This window comes from Molossus molossus, unplaced genomic scaffold (genome assembly GCF_014108415.1).
Source record: "Molossus molossus isolate mMolMol1 unplaced genomic scaffold, mMolMol1.p scaffold_m16_p_14, whole genome shotgun sequence".
NCBI lineage: Eukaryota > Metazoa > Chordata > Mammalia > Chiroptera > Molossidae > Molossus > Molossus molossus.
Window position 1 is genome coordinate 38,562,378 of NW_023425349.1, and position 23,571 is coordinate 38,585,948.

Consider the following 23,571-nt stretch of genomic DNA (forward strand, 5'->3'; position numbering starts at 1 on the left):
GTAAAATAATAAGCTAACAGGAAGCTAGGAGGGGTGGTCAGGGAGCTTATTTGAAATCGTGCTGTTGGATGTTGTAGGAGGTGACAAATGCATTTCAAAATACAGGTGGCTTAGGAGACACAAGGTAAAACAGAGATGGTGTCCTTTTTTAAATAAAGATCTTGGTCTTCTCATACTTTTTAGAAACCATAAAAACAGAATTAAGGTAAAAAAAATTTTAAATAGATTATTATAAAAATTTTTTTCCCTTTATTGATTTTATTGAGAGGGAGAGAGAGATACAAACATCAATGAGAGAAAACATCGAGTGGCCTCTTCCTGCATACCCCCAACTGGGGATTTGGCCCACAACCTGGGCATGTGTCCTGACTGGGAATCGAACCAGCGACCCCCTGGTGCATGGGTCAACACTCAACCACTGAGCTACACTGGCCAGACTAAAATAGATTGTTATGGCAAGACCTCTGTGCCCAAGCCCACCACCATGCTTAAAACACAGATGGCAATGAGTAATGAGTAAACTCCCATATGAGGCAACCAAGATGCCTGAGAGAGTGTATTAACATGCTTAAATTCTTCTGTGTCAGGATTATTGGGTCAAGATCTGTTGCTAATGGGGACTCATACTCTTCTATCTTCTAGACCTGTATTGTCCAAAATGCAAACCGACAGCCACCATGGTTAGTGATCATTCAGTTTGGACTGAATATGACCAGTCCAAACTGAGATGTGCCATGGAGTTAAAATACAGGCCAGATTTTGAAAACGTGGTATCAATAAACTATGTTATTAATATTTTTATGTTAATGTTGAGGTCACAATATTTAGCTATATTGAGTTAAATAAAATATATTAAGAAAGTTAGTGTTAACTATTTTTTCCTTTTTAATTGTGCATACTTAGAATTTAAAATATAAATGTGGCTTGCATTTGTGGCTCACGTTATACTTCTATTGGACAGCACTGTTCTATAAAAGCCACCTCGGCAGGCTATTGGTGGGGCAACCTCTTCTTGCGAATGTTGGGAAACAATGCTAGCCTGAAATAGAATTAAGGCAGACACCCTTCTTTTAAGGTTCTTAGAGGCAATGGTTAACCAATGTTTAGAGGAAGCAACAGTCATAATGCTATATGATTCTTCTAACTTTGGGGTCTCCTCTAAAGGAAGGAAGAGGAAGCTTCTGATAAATTCTTATAAAAGTGACCTTTGGAGGAGTATATTTTAATAAATTCAGAAATAGAAAGAGCTAGATAAAAATAAAATCTTATAAACTAATGAGGTGCAATGGGTAATAACCCCCCCACACACACACATTCCTACAAATTACATGATGGTAAGAAAATAAGAATGATCAAAAGCACTCAGATCATGCTCACTAGTACTAGAAACCAATGCTCTGCACATATCAACTCAGTCATATAAAGCGGGCCTGTGCAAGGACTTTAATTATGTACCAAGTGACAGCCTCAAATATAAGATGCATAGCCAGGGTGTTGATTGCTACTATATTTATTATCACAGCTGTGCTGACTCTAATGGTTCAGAATCTAACAAGTCGACTATCCAGTGAGAAACATGAGGCTAAGTTCTAATTCACACACTTTAAAATACTTTCAATAATTTGGGGGATAAAACAGACGGCTTATGTGTAAATATTACATCAAGTTGCATATTACAAATACTAAGTCTTTGGAATGTATGAAACTAACTCATAGAGAAATATTGAGTCAAAAGAGTGAATCAGAAGTTGGCCTCCAACAGGGACAATTGCAATGTATTTATAAGCTTTAAATACGCCAGGATACAATTGTCTGAGATAATTTCACCAGCCATACAGGAGCTGGTGGAGCATGCTGATTGTGATTTGATTGTGAGTTGGGCTATTATGTTAAAGTCAATAAAAAAGCAGCACAGTCCTGGCCCATGTGGCTCAGTTGGTTAGGTGTTGTCCTATGCACTGAAAGGTTGCTGGTTCGAATCCCAGTCAGGTGCCCTGACTGGGTTTCAGGATCCATCCCTGATAGGGGGCATACAGGAGGCAGCTGATCAATATTTCAATCTCACATCTATGTTTGTCTCTCTCCCTCTCCCTCCCTCTCTCTCTAAAAACCAATTAAAACATTTTTTTGAAAGCAGCACAACCACCTCAGTTCATACATTCTAGAGCTAGAGAGGTATGAAATGAATCCTCCAGCTAGGCTTGCTACCAGATGAGTCTTCATTAACGTGAAATGCACTGTCTAGGTTTTAACATTTCTGAAAAGATGGGGATAAACTGGAGATATGCCAGAGAAGAGGGTTAACAAGACAAATTAACAGGACAAAAAACAGATCTCCCATCGAAGGTTAAAAGTTGAAGTTACTGGGACTTAATCACAGGAGCCTACCTGACTCAAGTGCCGGGCAGCTCTTACAAGGAAATGTTCTCCATCCTACAGTGCACATGAGCACGCACATGTACACACACACACACACACACACACACACACACCAGGGAGGAATGCACTTACACTAAAGAACAATAGAAATCAATTAAGCAATGTCAGGACCATAAAGATGATTAAGCCTTTTAACAAGCCACTAGTACAAGTTCTATAATTTCTGTTCCTAGAGATGTGTAAAGTTGCAATTGACAGTCTTTCTGCAACATTATGTCCTGTTCAGGTATACAAACAAAATTCTTAGGGCAACACTGCCAAATGTGCGTTTCAATACACTAATCTTGTTACCATTCTGTTCTGTTACCATTTCCATTCTGCAGGAGCAAGGATTTCACATGCCGACGTAACTGGAGAGGGGAGGAAACACAGGAAGAGGGAGGAATGGGAGAGGGACTTCACATCACTCAAGATGTGAGTGCAGATATGGTGACTGTCACACACACACAAACAGAGAGACAAGACTAAAATAGCCATCTGTCTTAGAAATAAACTTGCCTGGGTAGAGCACTTGAACTGACGGACGCTCGATGCACTTTTCCCTTTAGGAATTGTTTCACTGTTCCAGAACTGGAGAGGATGGGCTTTCCTTTTCTAGCCCTTATTCTGCCCTTACACATATTCCGAGACAATTGGCTGTGGTTGCTTCTTTCTCACAGGTGGCCTCGTCTGTGCCATGGGACTATCTTGGATGGCTGGACCACAGGTAGGTGGCCTGGCATGAAGACTGAGTGAAATAACTGGACACACGGTATTTTCCTTCTGGAGGAATCTGAATGTGAGCAATAGGTGCTGTGTGGGCAGCAGTTGGCAGGGAGCCGCAGTCAAATGTTAGAGAACAGCAGAGGCCAGGGGCAGCTGTACTGCATTAGCGGGGAGCCTAGAGGACAATCCCTAGTGGCTGAAGAAGGGACAGTCATAGGGCTACCTCAAATACTGAGTGAACCTTTGGATCCCTACTGTTCCAGTCACAGTGAGGCCTAGCTGCCCTGCAGTTCCTATTTGCTTTTGGCTATACCCTCTGTAATGTCCTTTTGGGAAACCAATGCCCACATTCAGGGATGTTTATTAGGTAGAGTTGACCCAATCTTCCATTTCCAGGAATATGTATGTGTATTGGTCCTGGATAATCAGAATGTTACATTCCCTTGGCCATAAGGCCTGGTGACACAACTCAAGGCAAGTCAATAAGAGTCAGCTCTTGGGCTTTTGCATAATTGTGGGGGAAAAAGAGCCTTCTTTTGGGTTGCTAGAATGGCAGGATCTAAGCCTAGAGCCTTGACTGCCAAGTCTCAGAAGAACCTGCCTGAGAATGCAGTCAGTACAGAGAAAAGCAGAGCCAAGTTAGATAGATAGATAGATAGATAGATAGATAGATAGATAGATAGATAATTGATTCCCTGGATCTTGCAATATTGGAAGCTAGGATTCTGGTAGCAAGGTTTACCAGCAGCATGAGCAAATAAATTCCCTTTTCTGCTTAAACCAGCTTCAGTTGGTTTCCAGTGAACATTATGCTGCTCTTCTTATCAAAGCTGATTATGTTTTGCTGAAGTCAAAGCCCTCACTCCAGGATCCAGGTTTCTTTATTTCCACCTATTCCTTTGAATTACATTTTTACTTGAAAAGCATGAAAGTATCTCTTGTCCTTATTTGCAACTAACACACTCCTTCATATTACTTGATAATTGGGATTGTGTTGCATTTTCTCAATTTGGTTTACCAGGGCACGTGTAAACTTTAATAAATAAAAGTATGGTGCCTGATGGGCATTGAATGGATGGGGCGAGGCCTGAGTTTTAGTCCTAGGCCTGACATTAAATGACCTTGTTCAAGCTGTGTGACTTTGAGAGGGTCATTTGCCTTCACCGGATTCCCACTTCTTCATTGGAAAAATGTGGGAGTTAAGCTAAAGAATAGCTATAATAGCTCTATGTATCTGTACAGTGATTTGATGATTTCTAAAATAATTCTTCATTAGATTACATGGTTCTATACATATTCTCTTTATATTTCCTCCTATCACTAGCTCATCAAATCATTGCCTTACCTAGAAATGCCAACTGCCAACTCTTTACTTTTTCTATAGTCTATCTGTCCATCCATCCACCCATGCCTTCATTTATTTAATAAGAATTTACCACGTTACTTCATATTAGGCCACACTCAAGAATATGCCACTAATGGAAGAGACAAACATTCATGCCATTGATTAAACAAGCCCATGAATACATATATAATTAACAATCTTGACAAATGTTATGAAGGACAAGTATAGATGTCCTAACAGCATATAATAGGGAGTTTTGACCTAGAGAGAGGAGCAGGCAAGGAGAGGTCTCCCCAGAGAGGAGCACCTTGAGCTGAGAGCTGATGGGTTAGTGGGAGTTGTGTGGACCAAGGGGCTGGGTGTGGGCCCTCCGGACGTGGAACACAGAGACGTGTTGATGGTACTTGTGGCGGCCTCACGGTAATGTGCCAGAGGGCTTAGCCTCAACTTGTCCAAAACCCTTGGTGAAGATCATCATCAGTGTTTCCTGTGCTGACAAGAAGATATTCAGAAACCCGAAAAGCAAAAATTCTAAGTTAGATCCCAAAGAGAGTGCCCGCTGAACTTAGAGTTTGCCGTTCCTCATCCTGTCAAGTCTGTGCCACACTCTCAGTCACTTTAACTTATGCCTCGGGGAAGTCACTTGACTTCCTTGGGTCTTGGTTTATTCATTTCTCAAACAGGAGACTTGGGTTATATATATGATGTCTAAGGTCTCTCTTGTATTCGGCAGTTGATGTTTCTAGAGATACACCTGAGTCAGTGGAGAGGTGCAGAAGAGGCCATCAATCTATCACCACTGGTGGCTATATTTAAAAAACAAAAATCAGTGTGCATTCATAATACAAAAAAAAAAAAATGTTGCAGGAATTGTAGCTATGGAAGTGGAGGTTGGACAGAGCCCAAAATAGCGAATGCATCCAATGCAGGAAAACTACAGTGAAGCTTTTCCTTGGCAATTGGGGTACTTAAAGGTAAAGTAACTCATTCTGATCAAAGACTGGTTTCTCTGCTTCTCATCCTCTCTATTGGTTCTTCAGTTGTAATTCAGTGTAAGGGGAGACATGGTTGATAACTCCATTTCACTAAAAAAAAAACAAAGTTCATCCAAAAATATCAAGGAAAGGACAATCTGGTTGAATCCAAACAAGCCGATACTCTAAACGGAGAGACAAGCTCAGGCTCCACGTGCCCTTGAGTGCCTTGCACATGCCTCAGGATTACTTCCATCTTAAACTGGCTCCTGTGGACCCCTCGAGCTCTTAAATCATTTGGAGCAGGCGACACCAGAATTCACAGGAACCTGACATCTGTCAGTCTGAATGCAAAGTCTTAGATTTCAAACCAGTCAGCTCCTTCTAGAGAAGGAAAAAGGACAATAGCTGCTATTTCTTAGCATGCATAATCCATGCTGCAGGGGTTGCTAGGCAACGGGCAGAAAGACTGTCAAATATCCCTGGGTGCCTCCAATGGAAGAAGAGCATCTCTGGCAGCCACTCCTCAGAGGTGACAGGCTGTGCAGGCTCTGGAAGCTGTGTCCAGTTGGTTTCATTCCTTAGAAAAATCCCTTTATTCTGGTCAGGACTGAACCATAGAATCTTCTTCCCAGGCTCATTAGATAGTCTTTGAACACACTTCCAATTGGCCCTCAGCCCTATAAATGAGCAGGTCAGGCTGTCGAGAGGCAGCTCCATGAAAGGTCCATGTGGTATTTTGATCCAGTTCATCCTGGAGTCTGTGGAAGATCTGACTTGTTCCTTGTATGGCTGCAGCCTCCGGAGCCCAGAAGTTAAAATGGGCATTCTCTCGGAAGCCTGTAGCCATTCCAGCAAAAGCAGGCAAATCTCTGATTTCAATAAAAATGCACACTCAAGGTCGGTGAGATGAGATTCTTAGGTGTGTGACCTTGAGGTTGGAATGAATTTTTAAGCTGCAAGAATTTGTCCATGCTACTTGAGATAATAGTTTCATTTGAATTTCAAGAAGGGGACTGGCAAAGAAAAGGAGTGAGGATCTGAGGAAGAGGAAAATCCTTTTTTTTGTTTTGTTTAGCAGTGTTGGTTGAAGAGCAAACATTCCTCATAGGTCATGAATTAGCAAACACTTATTTGGCAATGCCAGAAAGTGTATGAGGTCTAGGTTCTGGGTTTGGGCCACAGGTAGAATTAGGGCTATGACTGGGATTTAAACCGGAGAGATGCCCCGCTGACAGTGGTGATGAGAGGCATGCCCAGGAAGAAGCACGCCATGGACGGGACACCTTCATCGTTACTAGCCCCAGCCCCGATGTCCTGCCCTCGCATGTGTTTGGGAGGAAATGCAACACATGAGTTGAAGATGCCCTGGATTTAGCTATGCACGTCCCCTCCTTAAGAGCTCTGCAAGAGGTAAAGAGAGGCAGGCACAGAATAAAGGAATGATACCAAGAAGAAAGATTATGCCGAGAGATGTTGTGCATCTGTCTCTATACCTGGCGGAGGTCTCTCACTGAGGACCCTCTGCTCTCCCAGGATTTTCTCACATTCAAAACCTCTCACCTTGTGACCCCATGAAGTGAATTCAGAGTTGGGAGGCCTGATTTCGCTCCCCGGTGGCCCCCCAATAGCAGTGGGAAACATGTGTCTATAACACATGGCCAGATTAGAATGAGACGTTCCCTAAGCTTCTTCTAGTTCTAACATTTTATCAGTGTATGAATCTACAAAAATAGAGGCACCTTTTGGTCTTATCCAAAGAGAGAGAGAGAAAAAAAAAAGATAGCAGAAGAAGAAAGCAAAGACTGCAAATTTAACACTGCCAAATGTTCTGAACATTTTGTGCTTAAAAAATAACAAACTTTTTGAGTAAATGAAAGAAAAGATGAAGCAATCACAGCAGCAGGGATTAAACATCCCCAAAGTCACTGCAAGATCCTTACTTTGCACCTTGACCCACTCGGCCTCACCTTTCTTTCTTACCTCCTTTCCGCTCTGTTCTCCCATCTCACCCCTCCCTCTCCATTGGCCGATCTTAGTGAGATCATGTTTATTCCATAGCTATTACATTCACCATCCCTAGAGAGCTCCGACCTTTGTTCACCCGAAGTGCAGGCGTTAGGAGCCTTTCCCGAGAGCCTAGAAGTACTGGTGCTACTCGGTTGCTTACTTTTGATGACAAGAAAATCAAACGCACCGTTTTCATTTGGATGGACTTCAACAGAAACTGTGTTCAGTCTGTAGGATGAGTAAATTCAAGAACAATTTCATCTTTCTCCTCAGTTACCCATTTTGTATATACTGAAGTATTTTAATGTGTAGTAAAACACTAATGGAATATTTATTTGATTTTAAAAAATTAAGTGGACCTACTATAACTAGTAAACAAATGCTATTTATACAAATAATCTGTGTTTGGCAGAAAGAAAGAAATGCAAAAACAAAGTTCTGTCATCTTATATTAAGCCAAATTTTATTACATCAGCCATGTCCATATTCATTTGCCTCTTAAGTCATTGATAAATATATGCCTCTTTTTTTGTTGTTGTTGCTTTTATTTATTTATTATTTTTATTATTTTATTTTATATTTGTATTTATTAATTTTTTTTGGTACGTGCTCCTAGTGGGAACTGAACCAGGGACTCTCTGGTCCACAGGCCGACGCTCCAACCGCTGAGCCAAACAGGCCAGGGCTATTATTTTTATTTTTAAATTATTTTTATTAATTTATTTTTGTTACAGATGTTTCTCCTTTTCCCCCCATTGACACTTTCCTCCTGATCCCCCTCTCCCAGCCCATCCCTAGCATTGTTGTCTATGTCCACTGGTTACGCATACATGCATGTAAGTTCTGTGGTTTATCTCCCCCCACCTCCTCTTCTGAGGAATATATGCCTCTTTTAAGTATTTTACATCTGTTATTCAATACCTTGGTGAGCTTTTATTGTTGTTGTTTTTTGACCATGCATATGTACAAAATCTAGAGTCTTTGTGTTATTTTTGTTAATTCTTATGTTTCAGAGGGCTCAGCTGAAATTCTATCTTCTTCAATAATGTTTATCTTATTGAAAACCAGGTCTCTTGAGTTTCTGAGAAAATGGCTATGATAAAGGACTTCAGGCTTCTTTATTTTAGTAAAACCTTGTATCTGCTAAGGGGCAGAATCCACAAGGAATGCCATCCACGCCAGGATGAAATCATGCCTGTGCTCTGTAAAAGCCTGGGGCCTTGGAAACATGTGGGAGGGACAAGAGAAGGGGCGACTCCACACTCTCCCTTTGGGACCTCGAGTGAGACAGGCCCAGCTGAGCCGGGCACACGCACCCAGCTAAGGAGACAGGCTGAGTCTCCAAGACTTAGCTGCCTGAATTCTGTCTGAGCCCACCGACCTCCATCCAAAAATTAGTGAAAACTAACTTGGAACAGTAGCTCAGAGCTAGTCACAGCCTGGTAGGTTGCCCCTAAAAAGAACCTTCGACTCTTGGATGTGCCCCAAACATCCTTCCCACTGTCCCTTTAGTTTAAAGGGTTTGAACACACCCTTCAGAGCAGATGGCATTTGCTCCTGAACTGGCCACTAAAACAAAACAAAGTAACACTTGCACACATTCCTGAGACCGTAGACAACGAGACATTCTGGAGCGTTCTCTTACCTTTACGGCCACCAAGATCTTGTCCTGCTCAGGACAGAGGTTATAGCATTCAGCTAGGAAAACTTTTCCAAAGGCTCCTTCGCCTAGCTCCCTTTTCAGAACAATGTTATGTCGCTTGATGTGCTGAACAACTGTAAAAACAAAGACAGAATGGAAATTGGAATCGCAGCACGCAGAGGGGAAGGCGGAGGGTGGGGGGCCGGGAGCCTGTATTCCGAGCTCTTCTCAGCCACAGCAAAGCAGAGGAGAAGCCGGTGTCTACCCTCATGGTCAGCTTGCTCTCGGAGTTCATTTATTGTTTTCAATAGAATTGAAGTACTGACTTAGCTGTTGGCTGCAGGATGTCAGTAATGGCCTTTACAGACTAGGAAAGGTGAGAAATGAGAAAGAAATGGACCTTAATGGCAGGCCTCTTACAAGCCAGATGCTTTGCATATATTCGTTAGTCGTGTGTCTGTTGGGGAAAGGCAGAGAGACAGCCAGGAATCCCTAATTCTCCGGAGGGAAAGGCTCAGAGGACACATAGGGGAAGCATAAGACCTGTGCTGAGAATTGCCCTCTCCTCAGTTCTGGTCCCCTGGAGAGTGGGCTAGACCGTGGGTGATCCCCAGTAATCCCCTTTGTTCACACCACAAATGTCTAGACTGTGCTTAAGGCTGCCTTTCTGAGTCCTTTCCTAAGATCATGCCCTAGTCTTGGCTCTCCAAAGCCAAGAAGAGACAAGAATAGAGGCCTCTGGGAAAGAGAATATTTCTCCCCTTAGTATCCAGCAGAGCAGGCCTTTGTCACTCATCCACACGCCTTTCTGGGGAACAAGGCAGGAGGCAGTCAAAGGTCCTTTGAAGCCCATTAGCTACAAGGTGAATGCAGAGCGGGTGGAGAAGCCCAGAAGGAGACCGTAGAGCACAGACTGCAGTCAGAGTGTGTCTCTTCACCAGCCAATCAGTATTGACTCCCTTAGCACAGGCCACCACCAGGTCATTGGTCATCACTCTTCTAAACTCCGAACTCTTGAATGGCGGTATGAAAAAGAGATCGTAACACCCTCTAGAAGCTGGCATGTGTGGCCAATAAAGTTCTCTCATTTCACTCTTACAAGCCTGTGGAGCACGCCTCTCTGCGTTTACACATGGGGAAGCAGTCTGCAGGAAGTTCAGTGACCCAGAGCGTGGGAATGGAGGAGTGAGGATTTGAACCCGGGGATGTCTGAATCCAGAGTCCATGGTTTTTCTTCTACACCACAAAGTTTCTCTTCCGTGGTAAACCGTGTTAAGCATGACAAGAGAAATAAAATATAGTAATACACTAAAAAGTAAAACTGATCTCCCAGCTGCCTCCCTGCTTAGTTCATGCTGCAAAGGCCAGTTCAAGTCCACGCTCTCAGAGAGCGTCCCAGGATGACTCCGACCATCACAGAGACTGACCACCAAAGCCCTCCTCCTCTGGACTCAGATCATGGCTCGTGTTTAGTTGAATTCTGACTTACCCCCAACTACTTCACATCTGTAAACTCCCTGAGGCTAAGACAAGCCCCGTCTACCTCCTGTTACTTCCTGTGCTGAGCACAGAGAAAGGATCTGTAACTGTGGTTCAATCTGATCAACTTTCCTTAAAAGCTCTTTTTTTTTTGACTGCCAGCTGTACGATAAAAACAAAAGAAAATACAAAGCATATCTCTGCAGTGTAAATAATGATAATAAAATGAATACCCATAAGACCAACTTTCCATTTAAGAAATAGAGAATCACTAGGACTCAGAAGCACTACTGTGTTCTTTCTTGACTGTATCCATTCTCTACCCAGCTCCCAGGGATAACCACTAGCCTGAATTGTGTCCATCATTTCCCTTCTAGTTTGGCTACTAATGATGTATCCTTCACAAGATACTGTTTGGCTTTGCCTGGTTTTGAACCTGCATACATGGAATTGTACTATCTGCATTCTTCCCTATCTTGCATCGTTCATTCATTCACGGTGTCTTCCAGATCGAGTTTTATTGTGTTACAGTGTGTGTGTGCAGTAGTAATTATTTTGCTTTTACTGCTTAATAATATTCTGTGGAAGGACTACATCACCAGTTGTTTACCCATTCTATATTGATGAAGAGGCTATACAGTTCCTTTTTAGATACTACTTGATATAAAATCCAAGTGGTGATTAAGGTTTTACTTTAATGGGATTTTCCCCCTGGAAATTCATGTGGTTTGAAGCAATGATGACTTCCACGGGCCTCTGGGACTCAGGGTGATAAAAATCAAAAAGTCTTTTAGGAGCAACAATATTAATGAATATAAGAATGTATATTAATATCTCATGTTTTGGTAGCAGTGCCTGTATTGAAGAGGAGAGAAATGTGTTCATTAGGTAGAGTGCCCATGTAAAGAGACTAATGTAATTCTTGGAGAGAATTAGTTGCCCAATTTAAATCCAATATTTAACTCCACAGTTGTCACAGGTTCACTGGGAATTAAATAGCCACTTGATTTACTTTACACTCTAACCAGATCGAGGCAAGTATTTAACTTTTTAAAAATTTAATTTAATTTAAATTTTCTTTTAAAAAAAAAATTCCAAAGAGGATAAAAAGTTGGTATGAAATAAGTTTATGAAGCTATGGCTGAAGACAAAATTTTATCATCTCCAAAACTAAAATTGATGAGACCAGTTTTCCTGTGTTGACCTTGAAAGCAGTAAATGCACCTTTTCTTTAAGAAATGGCTAGTTTGTATTAATTTATGCTGTTGGTTTGGGAATTAATAGAATATGTGAATGGTGGCCTTTGCCAATGTATTTCCCCTAAATAGAATTAATCTCTCTTTTATAAAACAGAAAGCCATTCGGGGGCACAGGTAAGAATTTTGTGTTTGTATTTGCATTCCTGACAGGGTGTCACAGTACTTTGCATACAGTTGGTGCTGTAAAATATTTATTGAAAAATGTGCAGAATGATAATAAGACTGCAGGCAAGCACTGTTTAACTGTATTATTTCAGTCAGTTGGCAGCAACCCTATCAAGTACATAGGCAATAAAGCAGCCCAATTCAGGAATGGGGGAACAACTAACCTGAGCTAAGTATTTCTTCCCATTCTCCAAAGAGACTCAGAAACTATCCCCACCTGCCTCGTGTCCTGTTTCCTGCAATCCTAGGAAATCCTAGGTACCCTCTTAGGGTGTCCTTCCTTATCCAGCCTCTCATCCTAGCTTTGCTTGTGAGTGCCCCGGGCCGTCAAGACTCACTCCTTCGCCTCCTGGGGGACCCTCCTTGGAGCCTCCTGGAATTGCTGCCCGTCATCTATGAGCTCTCCTTGAACTTTCCTTCACCTCCTTGACTCAAATGAAACCTTGGCTAAGCCCTGAGGACATCCTTGCCTTCCCCCTGCAGCCCTCTCGCACGGAAGCCATGCCCACCCCCTACCCACAGGGCCCTGGTGCCTGACGTTGGGCCATTACTCTCTCTCCTGCTAGAGCCCTGGCTGTCCTAGAGCGTCGTCTCAGGGACCCATCGGCCTGTACACATCTGCCCCTCACTGCTGACATCTAGCTTACTCCCCTCACACACTGAGCTCCTGTTGACCCCCACCCCACCCCCACCAGTGCTGTCATTCTCAGGGCCTGGGGCACAGAGAGATTCAGTAACTTGCCTCGGCTGTAGAAGCTCTGGGCCACCATTTATCCTGCAGTGAAGAGGTGAGGCTGTGTGGGGGTTTGGTTTGGCTGTTCATGGCATTCAGGGGACTTTTTCTGGGAGCAAGACTTTCTTAATGAAGGAAGCAATGCGCCGATTCTGGACACGCCCCTTGTGGACCAGCACTTTGAATATCACTGTCTTAAAGAGCCCTGTGAATATTTGGATTCATTTATACAAAATACCCTGAGTGACGTGAGTCTAAGGACTCCATAACAAGTAAGCTATCAGGTAAGCATGTCAACTTTTTACACACTTCCTTTCCTTGAAGACAGTCAATTCCGTTCTGAACTTTGGAGACTTGATGAAAATCACATCAAGCCCAACGTGAATAACTAATAAAAAATAAATAAATGCCCAAACACCATAAATAGCTTCCTAGATTTGGAGAAAAATTAAAAAAACAAAAAATAAAAACAAACCCACACAATTGATTTAAAAAAGATTTTATAGATAGCCCTGGCCGGTTTTACTCAGCGGTTAGAGCGTCAGCCTGTGGTCCAGAGAGACCCGGGTTCGATTTCCGCTAAGGGTACGTACCTTGGTTGCAGTTTGTCCCTGGTTGGATGTGTGGGTGGCAGTCACTCGATGTGTCCCTTTCATGTTGAGGTCTCTCTCTCTCTCTCTTCCTCTCTCTCCCTCCCATTCTATCTGAACAAAAAATGGAAAAATGTCCTCGGGTGAGGATAAAAAAAAAAAAGATTTTATAAATAAAGTTTCTCTATTTCACCTTGCCAAAGGAAAAGGAAACATCAATGAGAGGTGTATGTATGTGTTGTAGGAAATACACTGCCAAACTTGTGTGATTTGAAGACTGATCTACGTACATCAATACAGTCGAAACAAAGCATGTGATTAGATTACTGTGCAAATAAATCTACTCTGTAGATTGAGGGAGAAACTGATGACCAGCATTAGTAATCGAGATGAGTGGCTGAGAACTATCTGGCCATCTTTGTCATTAACGGAATTTTCCAGAGTGGAAATTTGGCGCCCTTGGTCATTTGCTTCATGTGGACCAGAGCTGAGTAGATTTCCGGTTCTGTGTTAGCATCACATTACAGCCACTGAAAAATGCATTTTGTCATAAAGTAGCTTTGGTAGTTCACAGAGATGCTGGCAGTTCAGATGGTCTAAATCAAATTCCTCGTATTGATATCACCCAGAAGTAAATATTCTATATATACACACAGGCTATAGATAAAGTATTAATCCATATCTGTATCCATTACCACTAAAGCTAAAAATAAATAATTAGATCTCTATCCACTCAGGGGTGAAAAGGAAAATCGTTCTTCCTATTTCCTCCGAAATGAGGTTTCACAGAAAACCTCGCCCTGGTCAATATATCCTGATCAGCACATGGACCTTAAATTGAGATGTTTATTAAGTCTCTCATCTATGCCAAGGAAAGATGATTTAAAATTCTGTGTTTTGTTGTTGTTGTTAATCCTCACCTGAGGATACTTTTCCATTGATTTTTTAGATAAAGTGGGGGAGGGGAAAAGAGAGGGAGAGAGAGAAACATTGATGTGAGACAGACACATCAATTGGTTGCCTCCCGTACCACCCTGACCAGGGCTCGGGATGGAACCTGCAACCCAGGCAAATGCCCTTGACCGGGAATCTAATTCACGACCCTTTGGTCCGTGGGTGATGCTCTAACCACTGAACAACCAGCCAGGGCAATATTTTAAAGTTTTGAATAGGAAGGTAAAAAGTAACCTAGACTCAGAAGATAATACTCTGTATTAGGAGCAATCTCTCTGCTTCTCTACAAACCGAAAGGTCGGGCCTGCTGCCTCAGGGTTCATGTCGAGGACTGGCTGCTGTGGTGGGGAGAGAATTGAAGGTCAGTGAGGCTGACTCCCTCGTGTTCGCTGGTCAACGAGTGAGACTTGGGGCAGGACAGTGTCTTCCCAGGGCCACAGCTAGAAGGTGGCCACCTTGGGACACAGGTGTCCTGACTTGAGACTCTAATGCAGGCCTGATTTCAGGCTGCAGGCAGTGAGCATTCCGTGACATTAGAATGGTAACAGGTATTTATCTCATTTAGTTAATTATCTTTTCTAGTAGAAGTGCCTCAAACATTCACATTTATCATCTGAAATGGACCAAACATCTCATGAAGAAGAATTTCATTATAAAACGACCAATAAACATAAAATATGAGTGAGAAAAGCAGGTTATAAAAATTAAATACCTTGAAAAATGCTTGAGCTTGATCTTAATACAATTAACAAAAATTACTTACTATCCATCTCAATGTCCATTTTATGGGCAGCATTTTGAAACAGGTAAAATTATCAACCTTGTAAAAATAAATCTGCATAAAAGATGGAAACTCTGTTTTTGAATTTAATCTACTTTTTATTAAGATATAAGTTGGTGCTAAAATAAAAATAAATGCAATTAAGACCACAGACATAAAACGCACCAGGACAAGACACGCCAAATATTCATAAATAATATTAATGATGAAATGGAATGTAATAATACTGAGCCATTCATAAATAATATTAATGATGAAATAGAATATAATAATACCGAGCCATTCTTAAGCACTTTTCAGCAAAAAATCTCAATGTGCATTACCATCAATTAATTTTCATATCCCTCTGGATGAGGTCAATAGTCACATTTATTTTACAGATGACACCACAATTAATTGACTTACTTGTGGTCATAGAGCAACCCACTTATCCTTTTCCAAGTGCCATTTCCAATGAAGTGAGAGGGAGAGAAAGGGGCCTAACATCTGCTGATTGCTATTATGAGCCAGAAAATGTGTTGAGAGGTTTACAGGGGTTATCAATCTTCAGAGCAATTCAGTCAGGTATCCTTATCTCTGATTTTAGATTAAAGTACAAAGAAAAGGATCAGATGAGCCAAATAACTCATCCAAGATGGTACATTGGTAACAGGCAGAGTTTGAGTTCTTTCCACTACAACACGTGACCTTTCCTTGGCTTTCTTCTAAAAAACAAAGCGAAAGTGTATGAGTTCCACTTTGCCTTCCTAGGGAATTGTGGGTCTACTTTTAGCAATTTAGTCCAACAACTCTTTATTAAACACCTATTATGTCCTAGGCATTTTTCTAGGACCTAGAAAAAAAGATGAGTAAAACAGACCCTAATTTATTAAAATTCTTTAAAAAAAAATCAAGAAACTCACAACTAAGAGTGCAGAAAACACATATACATATATCTATCATATCTTACTTAAAACGTTGCTTCCTTCATAAAAGGTTTTAGGTACTTTATGTGACCATGCAAAGAAAACCAAAATTTACATAAGAACTCAAGGCAGGGAAAATGGGATGGAAGGTGAAGACAAGACATTAAGAAGAAATGCCAACGTGCGGATTCTAAGGTCCCACGGGGTTATTCAAATTCAATCATCATTTGCCCCTGAGCTTCCTGGCAGCGGTACAATTCTTTTTTTTTTTTTATCCTCACCCGAGGACATTTTTCCATTTTTTGTACAGATAGAGTGGGAGGGAGAGAGAGGGGAAGAGAGAGAGAGAAACATCGATGTGAAAGGGACACATCGAGTGGCTGCCACCCGCATGACCAACCAGGGCCGGGGACAAACTGCAACCGAGGTACATGCCCTTAGCGGGAACTGAACCCGGGTCTCTCCAGACCGCAGGCTGATGCTCTAACCGCTGAGCCAAACCGGCCAGGGCCGTGGTACAATTCTTTATAGCATTTTGTTTTCCAAGGAATATTTTGAATGGACTTTACACAGGGCATTGACGTCCTCACAAAGGCCCTGGAGTAAATGGTGAGCCTCCTAAGACTATTTCTCAAGGCGGAGCTCAATAAGAGATCACATATGACACAAAAGCCACCCCAGATAAAGCGCTGCCCAGGGAGCCACAGCTCTTATCATCATAGTGGCGTAAAAATCAATGTCTGTGGGCACACTCAAGAATGCTTTGGGGATGGGGTTGAAGAATAGGTATAATTTCCTCATACCTACTGCTGGGCCTAGACATATTAAGCAATCTAAAGTATGAATAAATAATAACATGAAAATGTAAAAATAGATAAGTGATTGAACAAGAGATAAAAATGGTGAGAAAGAGGGTATTTAAGGTGGGGGGAGAGAAAGAGCAAGGATGAGGAGGAGAAGTCTGGAGCGTGTCTGAGAAATAGTGACTCACCTGGGTTTATTCCTGAAGACAGTGATATGCTCTAAGAGTAGGAGAGGCTGGATCACAGAGGACCTTGAATACCTCCCTGGGTACTGAGTGTGGGCACTAATACGTATGGGCTCTTGAACAATGATGTCCCTGGCCTTTGCCTTCATTTCCTCATCTTCAAATGAGCTCTTTGGAGCTAAATGGCATCTTAGGTTATAATTCCACAGTCTGTGAGTTCACAACTTTATTCTGTATTTGAGTCCTATCTAGAGCTATCACAGACTTTGAACCCGGGAGAACAGTGGTCCTTCTGGCAGGGTAAATGGGAGGCAGAGAAACCAGTTAGAGCGTAGCTATGGCCTGTCGGCACAGAGGCCTGTGCAAAGCTGAAGGTGGGCTCCATCCAGGTATCAGTTATATTAATTCTCCAGCCTCTTGTCTGGAAGGCACACAGCTCAGAGTGACTGTCCCCAGGGAAGCTGAGATCAAGTCTACACCCCTAAATGAAACAGAGGATGTTGCCAAGGATGAATCCTCTGTGTTTTCAGGGAAAAACAGAGAATAATGAACCACAGAACAAGACCAAACTGGAAGAATCAGAGAAGCAGGAAAATGAGCCACAAATCGACCTGAGCAGAGTGAAAGTCAGACTGTAGGGGCAAAGGGGTGAATGGCACACAGATACATGGAGGTGGTGGGTGCACCCTGAGTGTATGGCAGGACAGGGGCAGACAGGTCGGTCTACGAATAGCACCCTGAATCTAGATCATGGGGCTGGCGGTGGTGTTGAGCGGGAGAAATTTGAGAGTGTTTGTTAGTTAAGAAGAATAATAGGGAGTAAGAAATTAAACAGGCACAAAAAGAAAGGAAGGGAGAGAGGGAGGGAGGAAGGGAGGGAGAACTGGCCAGACAGATTCTCAGAGAAGCCCCTGAGTGTACATTTCGGTGGAGGATGCAGACAAATTCTAAACAAAGGGGAAAGACTTGGAGTGAGCCACTTCTGAGGATCTCAGCTTTGATGCTCGTCACAGCATTGAGCCACTGAAGGAGGAAGTGGACTTCCAGGGATCCCCAAGGGCCACATTGTGGGCCTTTGGGCTAAGCCTTGAAATGGATTCAGTGACAGAAAAAAATGAACTCTTGCAAGGGGACTTGGCATTCCTGGGAGGGCACCAGGTGCCAACCTGGATGCCCCATACAACACCTAACGGCAGCCAATGGCCCTTGCTCCACAAGCACACTGTGCTGCTCCCACGCGGAACGCGAGCCGCACAGCTGGGAGGAGCCGTGCTTAACTCACCCGATCGTCACAGAGATAAGTGCAATCAGGTTATTTCAAGTTAAATTCCCAAAACTTCTTGTAGAAAACAGCCAAGGAGGGGAAAAGCCCCAGAAATATTTCAAGCTGTTAGACTGAAGGGAACACCACACTTCAAAATACACATACGGCACATCCTTCGCTTTGACAGCCCCTAACAGACAAGATTATATCTATTCTACACACTGGCATGTGGTAGAATTGGATTGATTTGCCCTGACAGCCCTCCCTGCTGGAACAATACTTGTCAGTCAGCCCTGGCAATGTTTGTATTTTCAAGAATAATTATGCAGAGTGATTGCACAAAATCCTGGCAGGTGGGCCAGTCTTATCTGCCCACCTCTTGGACCCTGCATTCCTGCTCCCCAGAATGGAAAACATCCCTTTACCACCCTGCTTCCCGCTCTCAAGCTGTGTGCATGAACCTCCATTTGAAGGTGCGATACTGGTATCTTTTCTATCATTTGGGATCCTCCGCTCCTGTGCCCTTCTCATGGAAACTTTCCTTTGTTCAATAATTTCAAGCAGTAGCTACTCCATTATCAAGGCTAAGTGACTTCTTCGAGTTAGTTGGCCTTCGCCAGTGCACCTCCGCATGAACGCTCCCATTGCAAACGAAATCTTGTTTTTGTTGGGGATAATTCACAAACCACACCAGTGCACACATGGGCTTCCCTGACCTGGGTCTTAATTTTGAACAGTTTATCCTAGCAGACGTGTATATGTAACATATACATGTTATATACACATGACATACATTTCTGTGCACGTACTCTAGTCTAGCAAGGGAGCGGGATTGGGAAGAGAAACGCAGCTATAACAACAGTGCTACCAGCATGAGCTGGATGGTGACGAGAGGGGCCAGCCAAGTGCTGTGTGAGTGGGCCACTCAGGAGAGGCTCCAGGAGTCATCGAGTGAACTTTGGAGAAGCAGGTTGGAGCCTGTGAAGAAAGGTCTGAACACAATGGCAAGCACTTAGTCTACAAGCAGTGAGGAGCCGGTGGGCATTGTTGAGCCCAGAACTCCATGCCAGCTTCCCAGGCTGCCTTCCTCAGCTGCAGACTCTGCCCAAATTCCACGGAAAGGCAGATGCTCAGTAGAACTCATAACCAATGACACATGGCCAGTATCAGTAAGAATGAGTGTCACAGGCAAGATTTTGGGGTGCATCCCAAATGTTTTCCATCTCTGGATGGCTTTCTGTCCAATTACTATGCGAAGCAGAGTCCTATAACATTTCTTCCTCAACACGTGCGTATTTGAAAACTCATGTTATAAAAGGTAATGCCGAAGTTCATTTTCTTCAAAGAGTTTTGTAACACTTGCAACATTTTTCAATCCAACACACACACACACTCACACACACACACACATACACACACACACCCCATTTACCATTTAAGCATCTACATGAAAAGAACTATGTTTGGTGCTGTGAAAGGTTCAAGGATGAACAAGGGGAAGAGAAGATCAACAGTCACTAACTGTACATATTCTGTGTGCTAGGCATTGTGTTAAGCATTGTACATATATCCTTCTATTCAAACATCCTGATGGACCAATGGAAAGGCATCACTGTATCTATTTAGGAATGTGGTAACTGAGTCTTGGAGATGTTAAGTAATTTCCTCGAAGCCACACAGCTGGAAAGTGGGCAAGATAAGCTAGGACTGTCTTCAAAACCCATCTGGTCTCTCGCAATAGAACACAGACCTTTTCACAGAGGATGGGCAATCTATCAGGAAGATGAGACGAATACACAGGTAACAGTTGTTAAAGGCAGAACATGAAAAGTGCCATGACAGATGTAAAAAACATAGGGTTAAGGGTGTTTAGAAGGGGGAAAAAAAGGTAAAAATAAGTCCTTGAGTTTGGGTTTGGGTTGGAGGACATGCCATTTGAATTTTCCCTTCTAAGTTGAGCAGGGCTGGGCATGGTTGGGAAGAAGAACCTTGTCGGACATAACAAATTATGATATTTCCAAAATGCTAGTGTGTCACTGACTTGAGCATATACTGGACCTTCATGTTAAGATGTGTCTGCATTAAAGTCCAAAAGCTGAAATTTATTCAAGTTGAACCAAATGAAATTTCTATTTGCACAGGCCTGAACAAGAAACATCGCTATTTCATATGGCTCAGCCTAATTTATTGCTAGGTTGTACCTTTGCAAACAGAACCCCTGAATGTTAGAAAAGATTCCATATCTTTTTTTTTTAATTAAAAAAATTTTAAGAAAAGCTATACTTGCAAGGAATTGTAATTTTCCACACTCCTTCCTGTCCTCAATTCTACTTGCCTTAATTCAGTCCAATTTGATTTTTCTGTTTTCTAGGGATCATCTCCATAACTCTAATTAATATGTTATGCCTCCTATTCCTGTTTCCCTAACTGAAGACACTTACTGACTTTTCCACAACACAGGAGGAGGATTTGGCTCATTCTATCTCCCCCCACCCTCAGTGATTAGGAGCTGAATTATATTCAGCTCTTCTATTGATTATATGTCACACTGAATCTCTATTTCAGGTATTCTGATACTCTTCTGTATATGATGAGCATATTAGCACCCCTACCTCCCTCTGCCCCAATCACTTCCCATATTCTGTGAGCTTGACCTTCACTGCAACTGTCAAAATTGTTATGTACACTCAGCTCACACTATGATACAATTAAATGCCTTATCTTTCTAAGAATTGGAAAGCAATAAACAGAATTTGTGTTCACAGGAGCGGCTTAATGCTGTGTACTGCAAAGCTAAGTGGTGCCAGGACTTGTCCACACGTCTCACGTCAAACCCAGTGCCATTTCCATCATACCCGATCCTTCTCAGCACAAGTGCAATGTATCGCTCAAAAGCACAGGCACAAGGGGAGGCGGGGAAGTTAAAGGCTGTATGAAGTCAGTAGAATATTGCTATATGCGGTCCCCAGAAGTCAAATCACCTTTCCTCTGTAGCTACCAGACTTATCTCTTTCATTCTCTGTCTATTTCCACTCTCCATCTTTGATGAGCTGCAAAACCTTGGGTGTGAACTCATGTCAGGAAGCACAGTGCTGAAGGCCGTTTACGAGCTGGGAGGAGATTTATAACGTGAGAGTCATGGTACTTGGGTGCCGTTCCTCTCTGTCTTTCCATAAGGACTAGTGGGTGTTTCTGTCACTGGAGCACGCCCAAACTTTGCTGTCAGTACTACAAACTCAGTTTTGGGAGATCGGTTATAAAATAAAAATGCAAAACTAAGTCACATTTACCTAATCTGGCTGCTTTAGAAAGGAGAGAATTCTTCCCACCTCCCGGGCTTTGGGGTCCTGCTGGGATTCTGTAGAGGGTCACACAAGTCCGGCTTCTGGTGTGAGTCTCGGGTTCTGCAATGAAGTCCCTTATAAGAATTGTCTTCTCCTGAGAGAGTTTCAGTGTTACTATGACAAAGGGAACTTACGGTAGATGATTTAAAAATCTGTTTTTATATGTTAATATGAATAATTTACATCTGGGATTGGCATCAGAAATCAGAGTAGATGATGTTAAGCGAATTCATTCAAGAATAAGTCAGTGTTCAATTGTAGAGCATGCAGAAGATAAGGCAGTCATCAGTGCTGACTGTGTCCCTGTGGGTATGGAGAAGAAATGCCCAGCCTTGCCTCAGAGTCCCGGGGGGCAACCTCCAAGGAGAACCTGACTTCTCGGGGGCCTGCAGTCTGCAGCGGGGCCAGAACGGAGCGTGAAGGGCCAACATGGGAGTCGGGTCACTTCGCTGATCCTGGCTCCTCCACGTAAAAATAATTGAGAGAATCAACAGAATTTATAAGGAACAAATATTCTTATATTTTGTCCCTCCACCTAGGAATGTGCACATGATTATAATGAAATGAACAGGAGTGAGATTCTTACAAGCTCAGATGAAACCACCTCACTATACAAGCACCTACGAAGGTCAAGGAGGACAAGGCCCGCTGAGGAAGGAAAGCGAGAAACGAGGGAATGTCCCGCGCACAGGGCCTCGAATGGTGATGGGGGAGCAGTGCGGGAAATGACTATGATTTGCAGGCAGGATTAAGAGGCAGAAAGGGAAGCCTCCGTCCAATCATTGTTAATAACTAACTACACGACTTGAAGCAATGCACTTAATGTATCTGCCCAACTTTGATTTCTTTCCTGTAGCTATAAAATGGGAATAAAAGTATCTGACCCCTGCACCGCAGCAAGAACTAAATGGTATTCTAAATAAAAAGCATGCTAACATATAAATGTATTATACGTGCTATGTGGCGTGACCACTGCCACTTAGTGATCTGGCACCCAAGAGTACACAGTGCCTTACAGAGACATTTTATTGGCTCAGTTTAATGTTAAATATTACAGACAACCACAATAATAATGGGTCTTCTGGTCTCAGGGCACTTTAAGGCTCATAAAGTCCTCTCACATGCTATTTTATTTCAACATTAAAACAACTCTGTGAAATAGGCTGTGAACCCTTCAGAGTTCCATCTTACAGCTGAGAAAGCAGAGGCTCAGAGAGGCCAAGGGGATCATTCAAGGTTGCACAGCTGATCAGTTATAGAACCAGACCCCAAGCTTAGCCTTTTGAGTCCAAGTTCAATATTTTTTATATCCAAGTGGCACAGAGAGCATTCTGGAGACTAAGAATCATGAAAGTAAAAAATTCATTCTGGAGACAAAACCTGTAGCTAAGAGGCTAAGATCCATGCAAGATGCGAATGCAGAAGCAGGGCCAGGTATTGTACTGCTAGTGAAGTGAACTCAAGAAAGAAGAAGTTAATGTGGATAGTAGTTGTAGAAAAGCCTTGACATATTAAAAAAGGTCTGGGTTGAAATGTGAAAAATGAATACCCTTGAATAATTACAGGTAAAGGTGGGCTTTTTTTTTAGCCTCACCCAAGGACATTTTTTTTTTTTTTTGCATTTATCTTCAGATAGAGCAAGAGGGAGAGGGGGAGGAAGAGAGAAAGAACCATCAGTGTGAGAGAGACACATTGAGTGGTTGCCACCCACACGACCCCAACTGGGGCCGGGGACAAACCACAACCGAAGTACATGCCCTTAGAAGAAACCGAACCCAGGACTCTCTGGTCCGTGGGCCGATGCTCTAACCGCTGAGCCAAACTGGCCAGGGCAAGGTGGGCTTTTAAATAAGGAGAAGCAAAGGCATGAGGGCAGGGTAGTGGGGATAGGGTTGCTCTGTTCAATCAGGGGTATGATAAGAAGTGGTAAGTTGGAAATACAATAGAAGTTTCAATGGGTTAAATAGGACCAGATCACAGAGAGCATGAGGGAT

The 23,571-nt window shown here is 42.7% G+C and overlaps 1 protein-coding gene across 1 annotated transcript in view; it reads right to left on the reverse strand.

The window, feature by feature from the left end:
• NTRK2 (neurotrophic receptor tyrosine kinase 2) overlaps positions 1–23,571 on the reverse strand; it is a 334,115-nt gene that overhangs the window by 71,929 nt on the left and 238,615 nt on the right. The window contains exon 16 of the mRNA XM_036261082.1: positions 9,119–9,249. Within this exon, the coding sequence (XP_036116975.1) occupies positions 9,119–9,249 (131 nt within the window). The remainder of the gene's footprint in view (positions 1–9,118; positions 9,250–23,571) is intronic.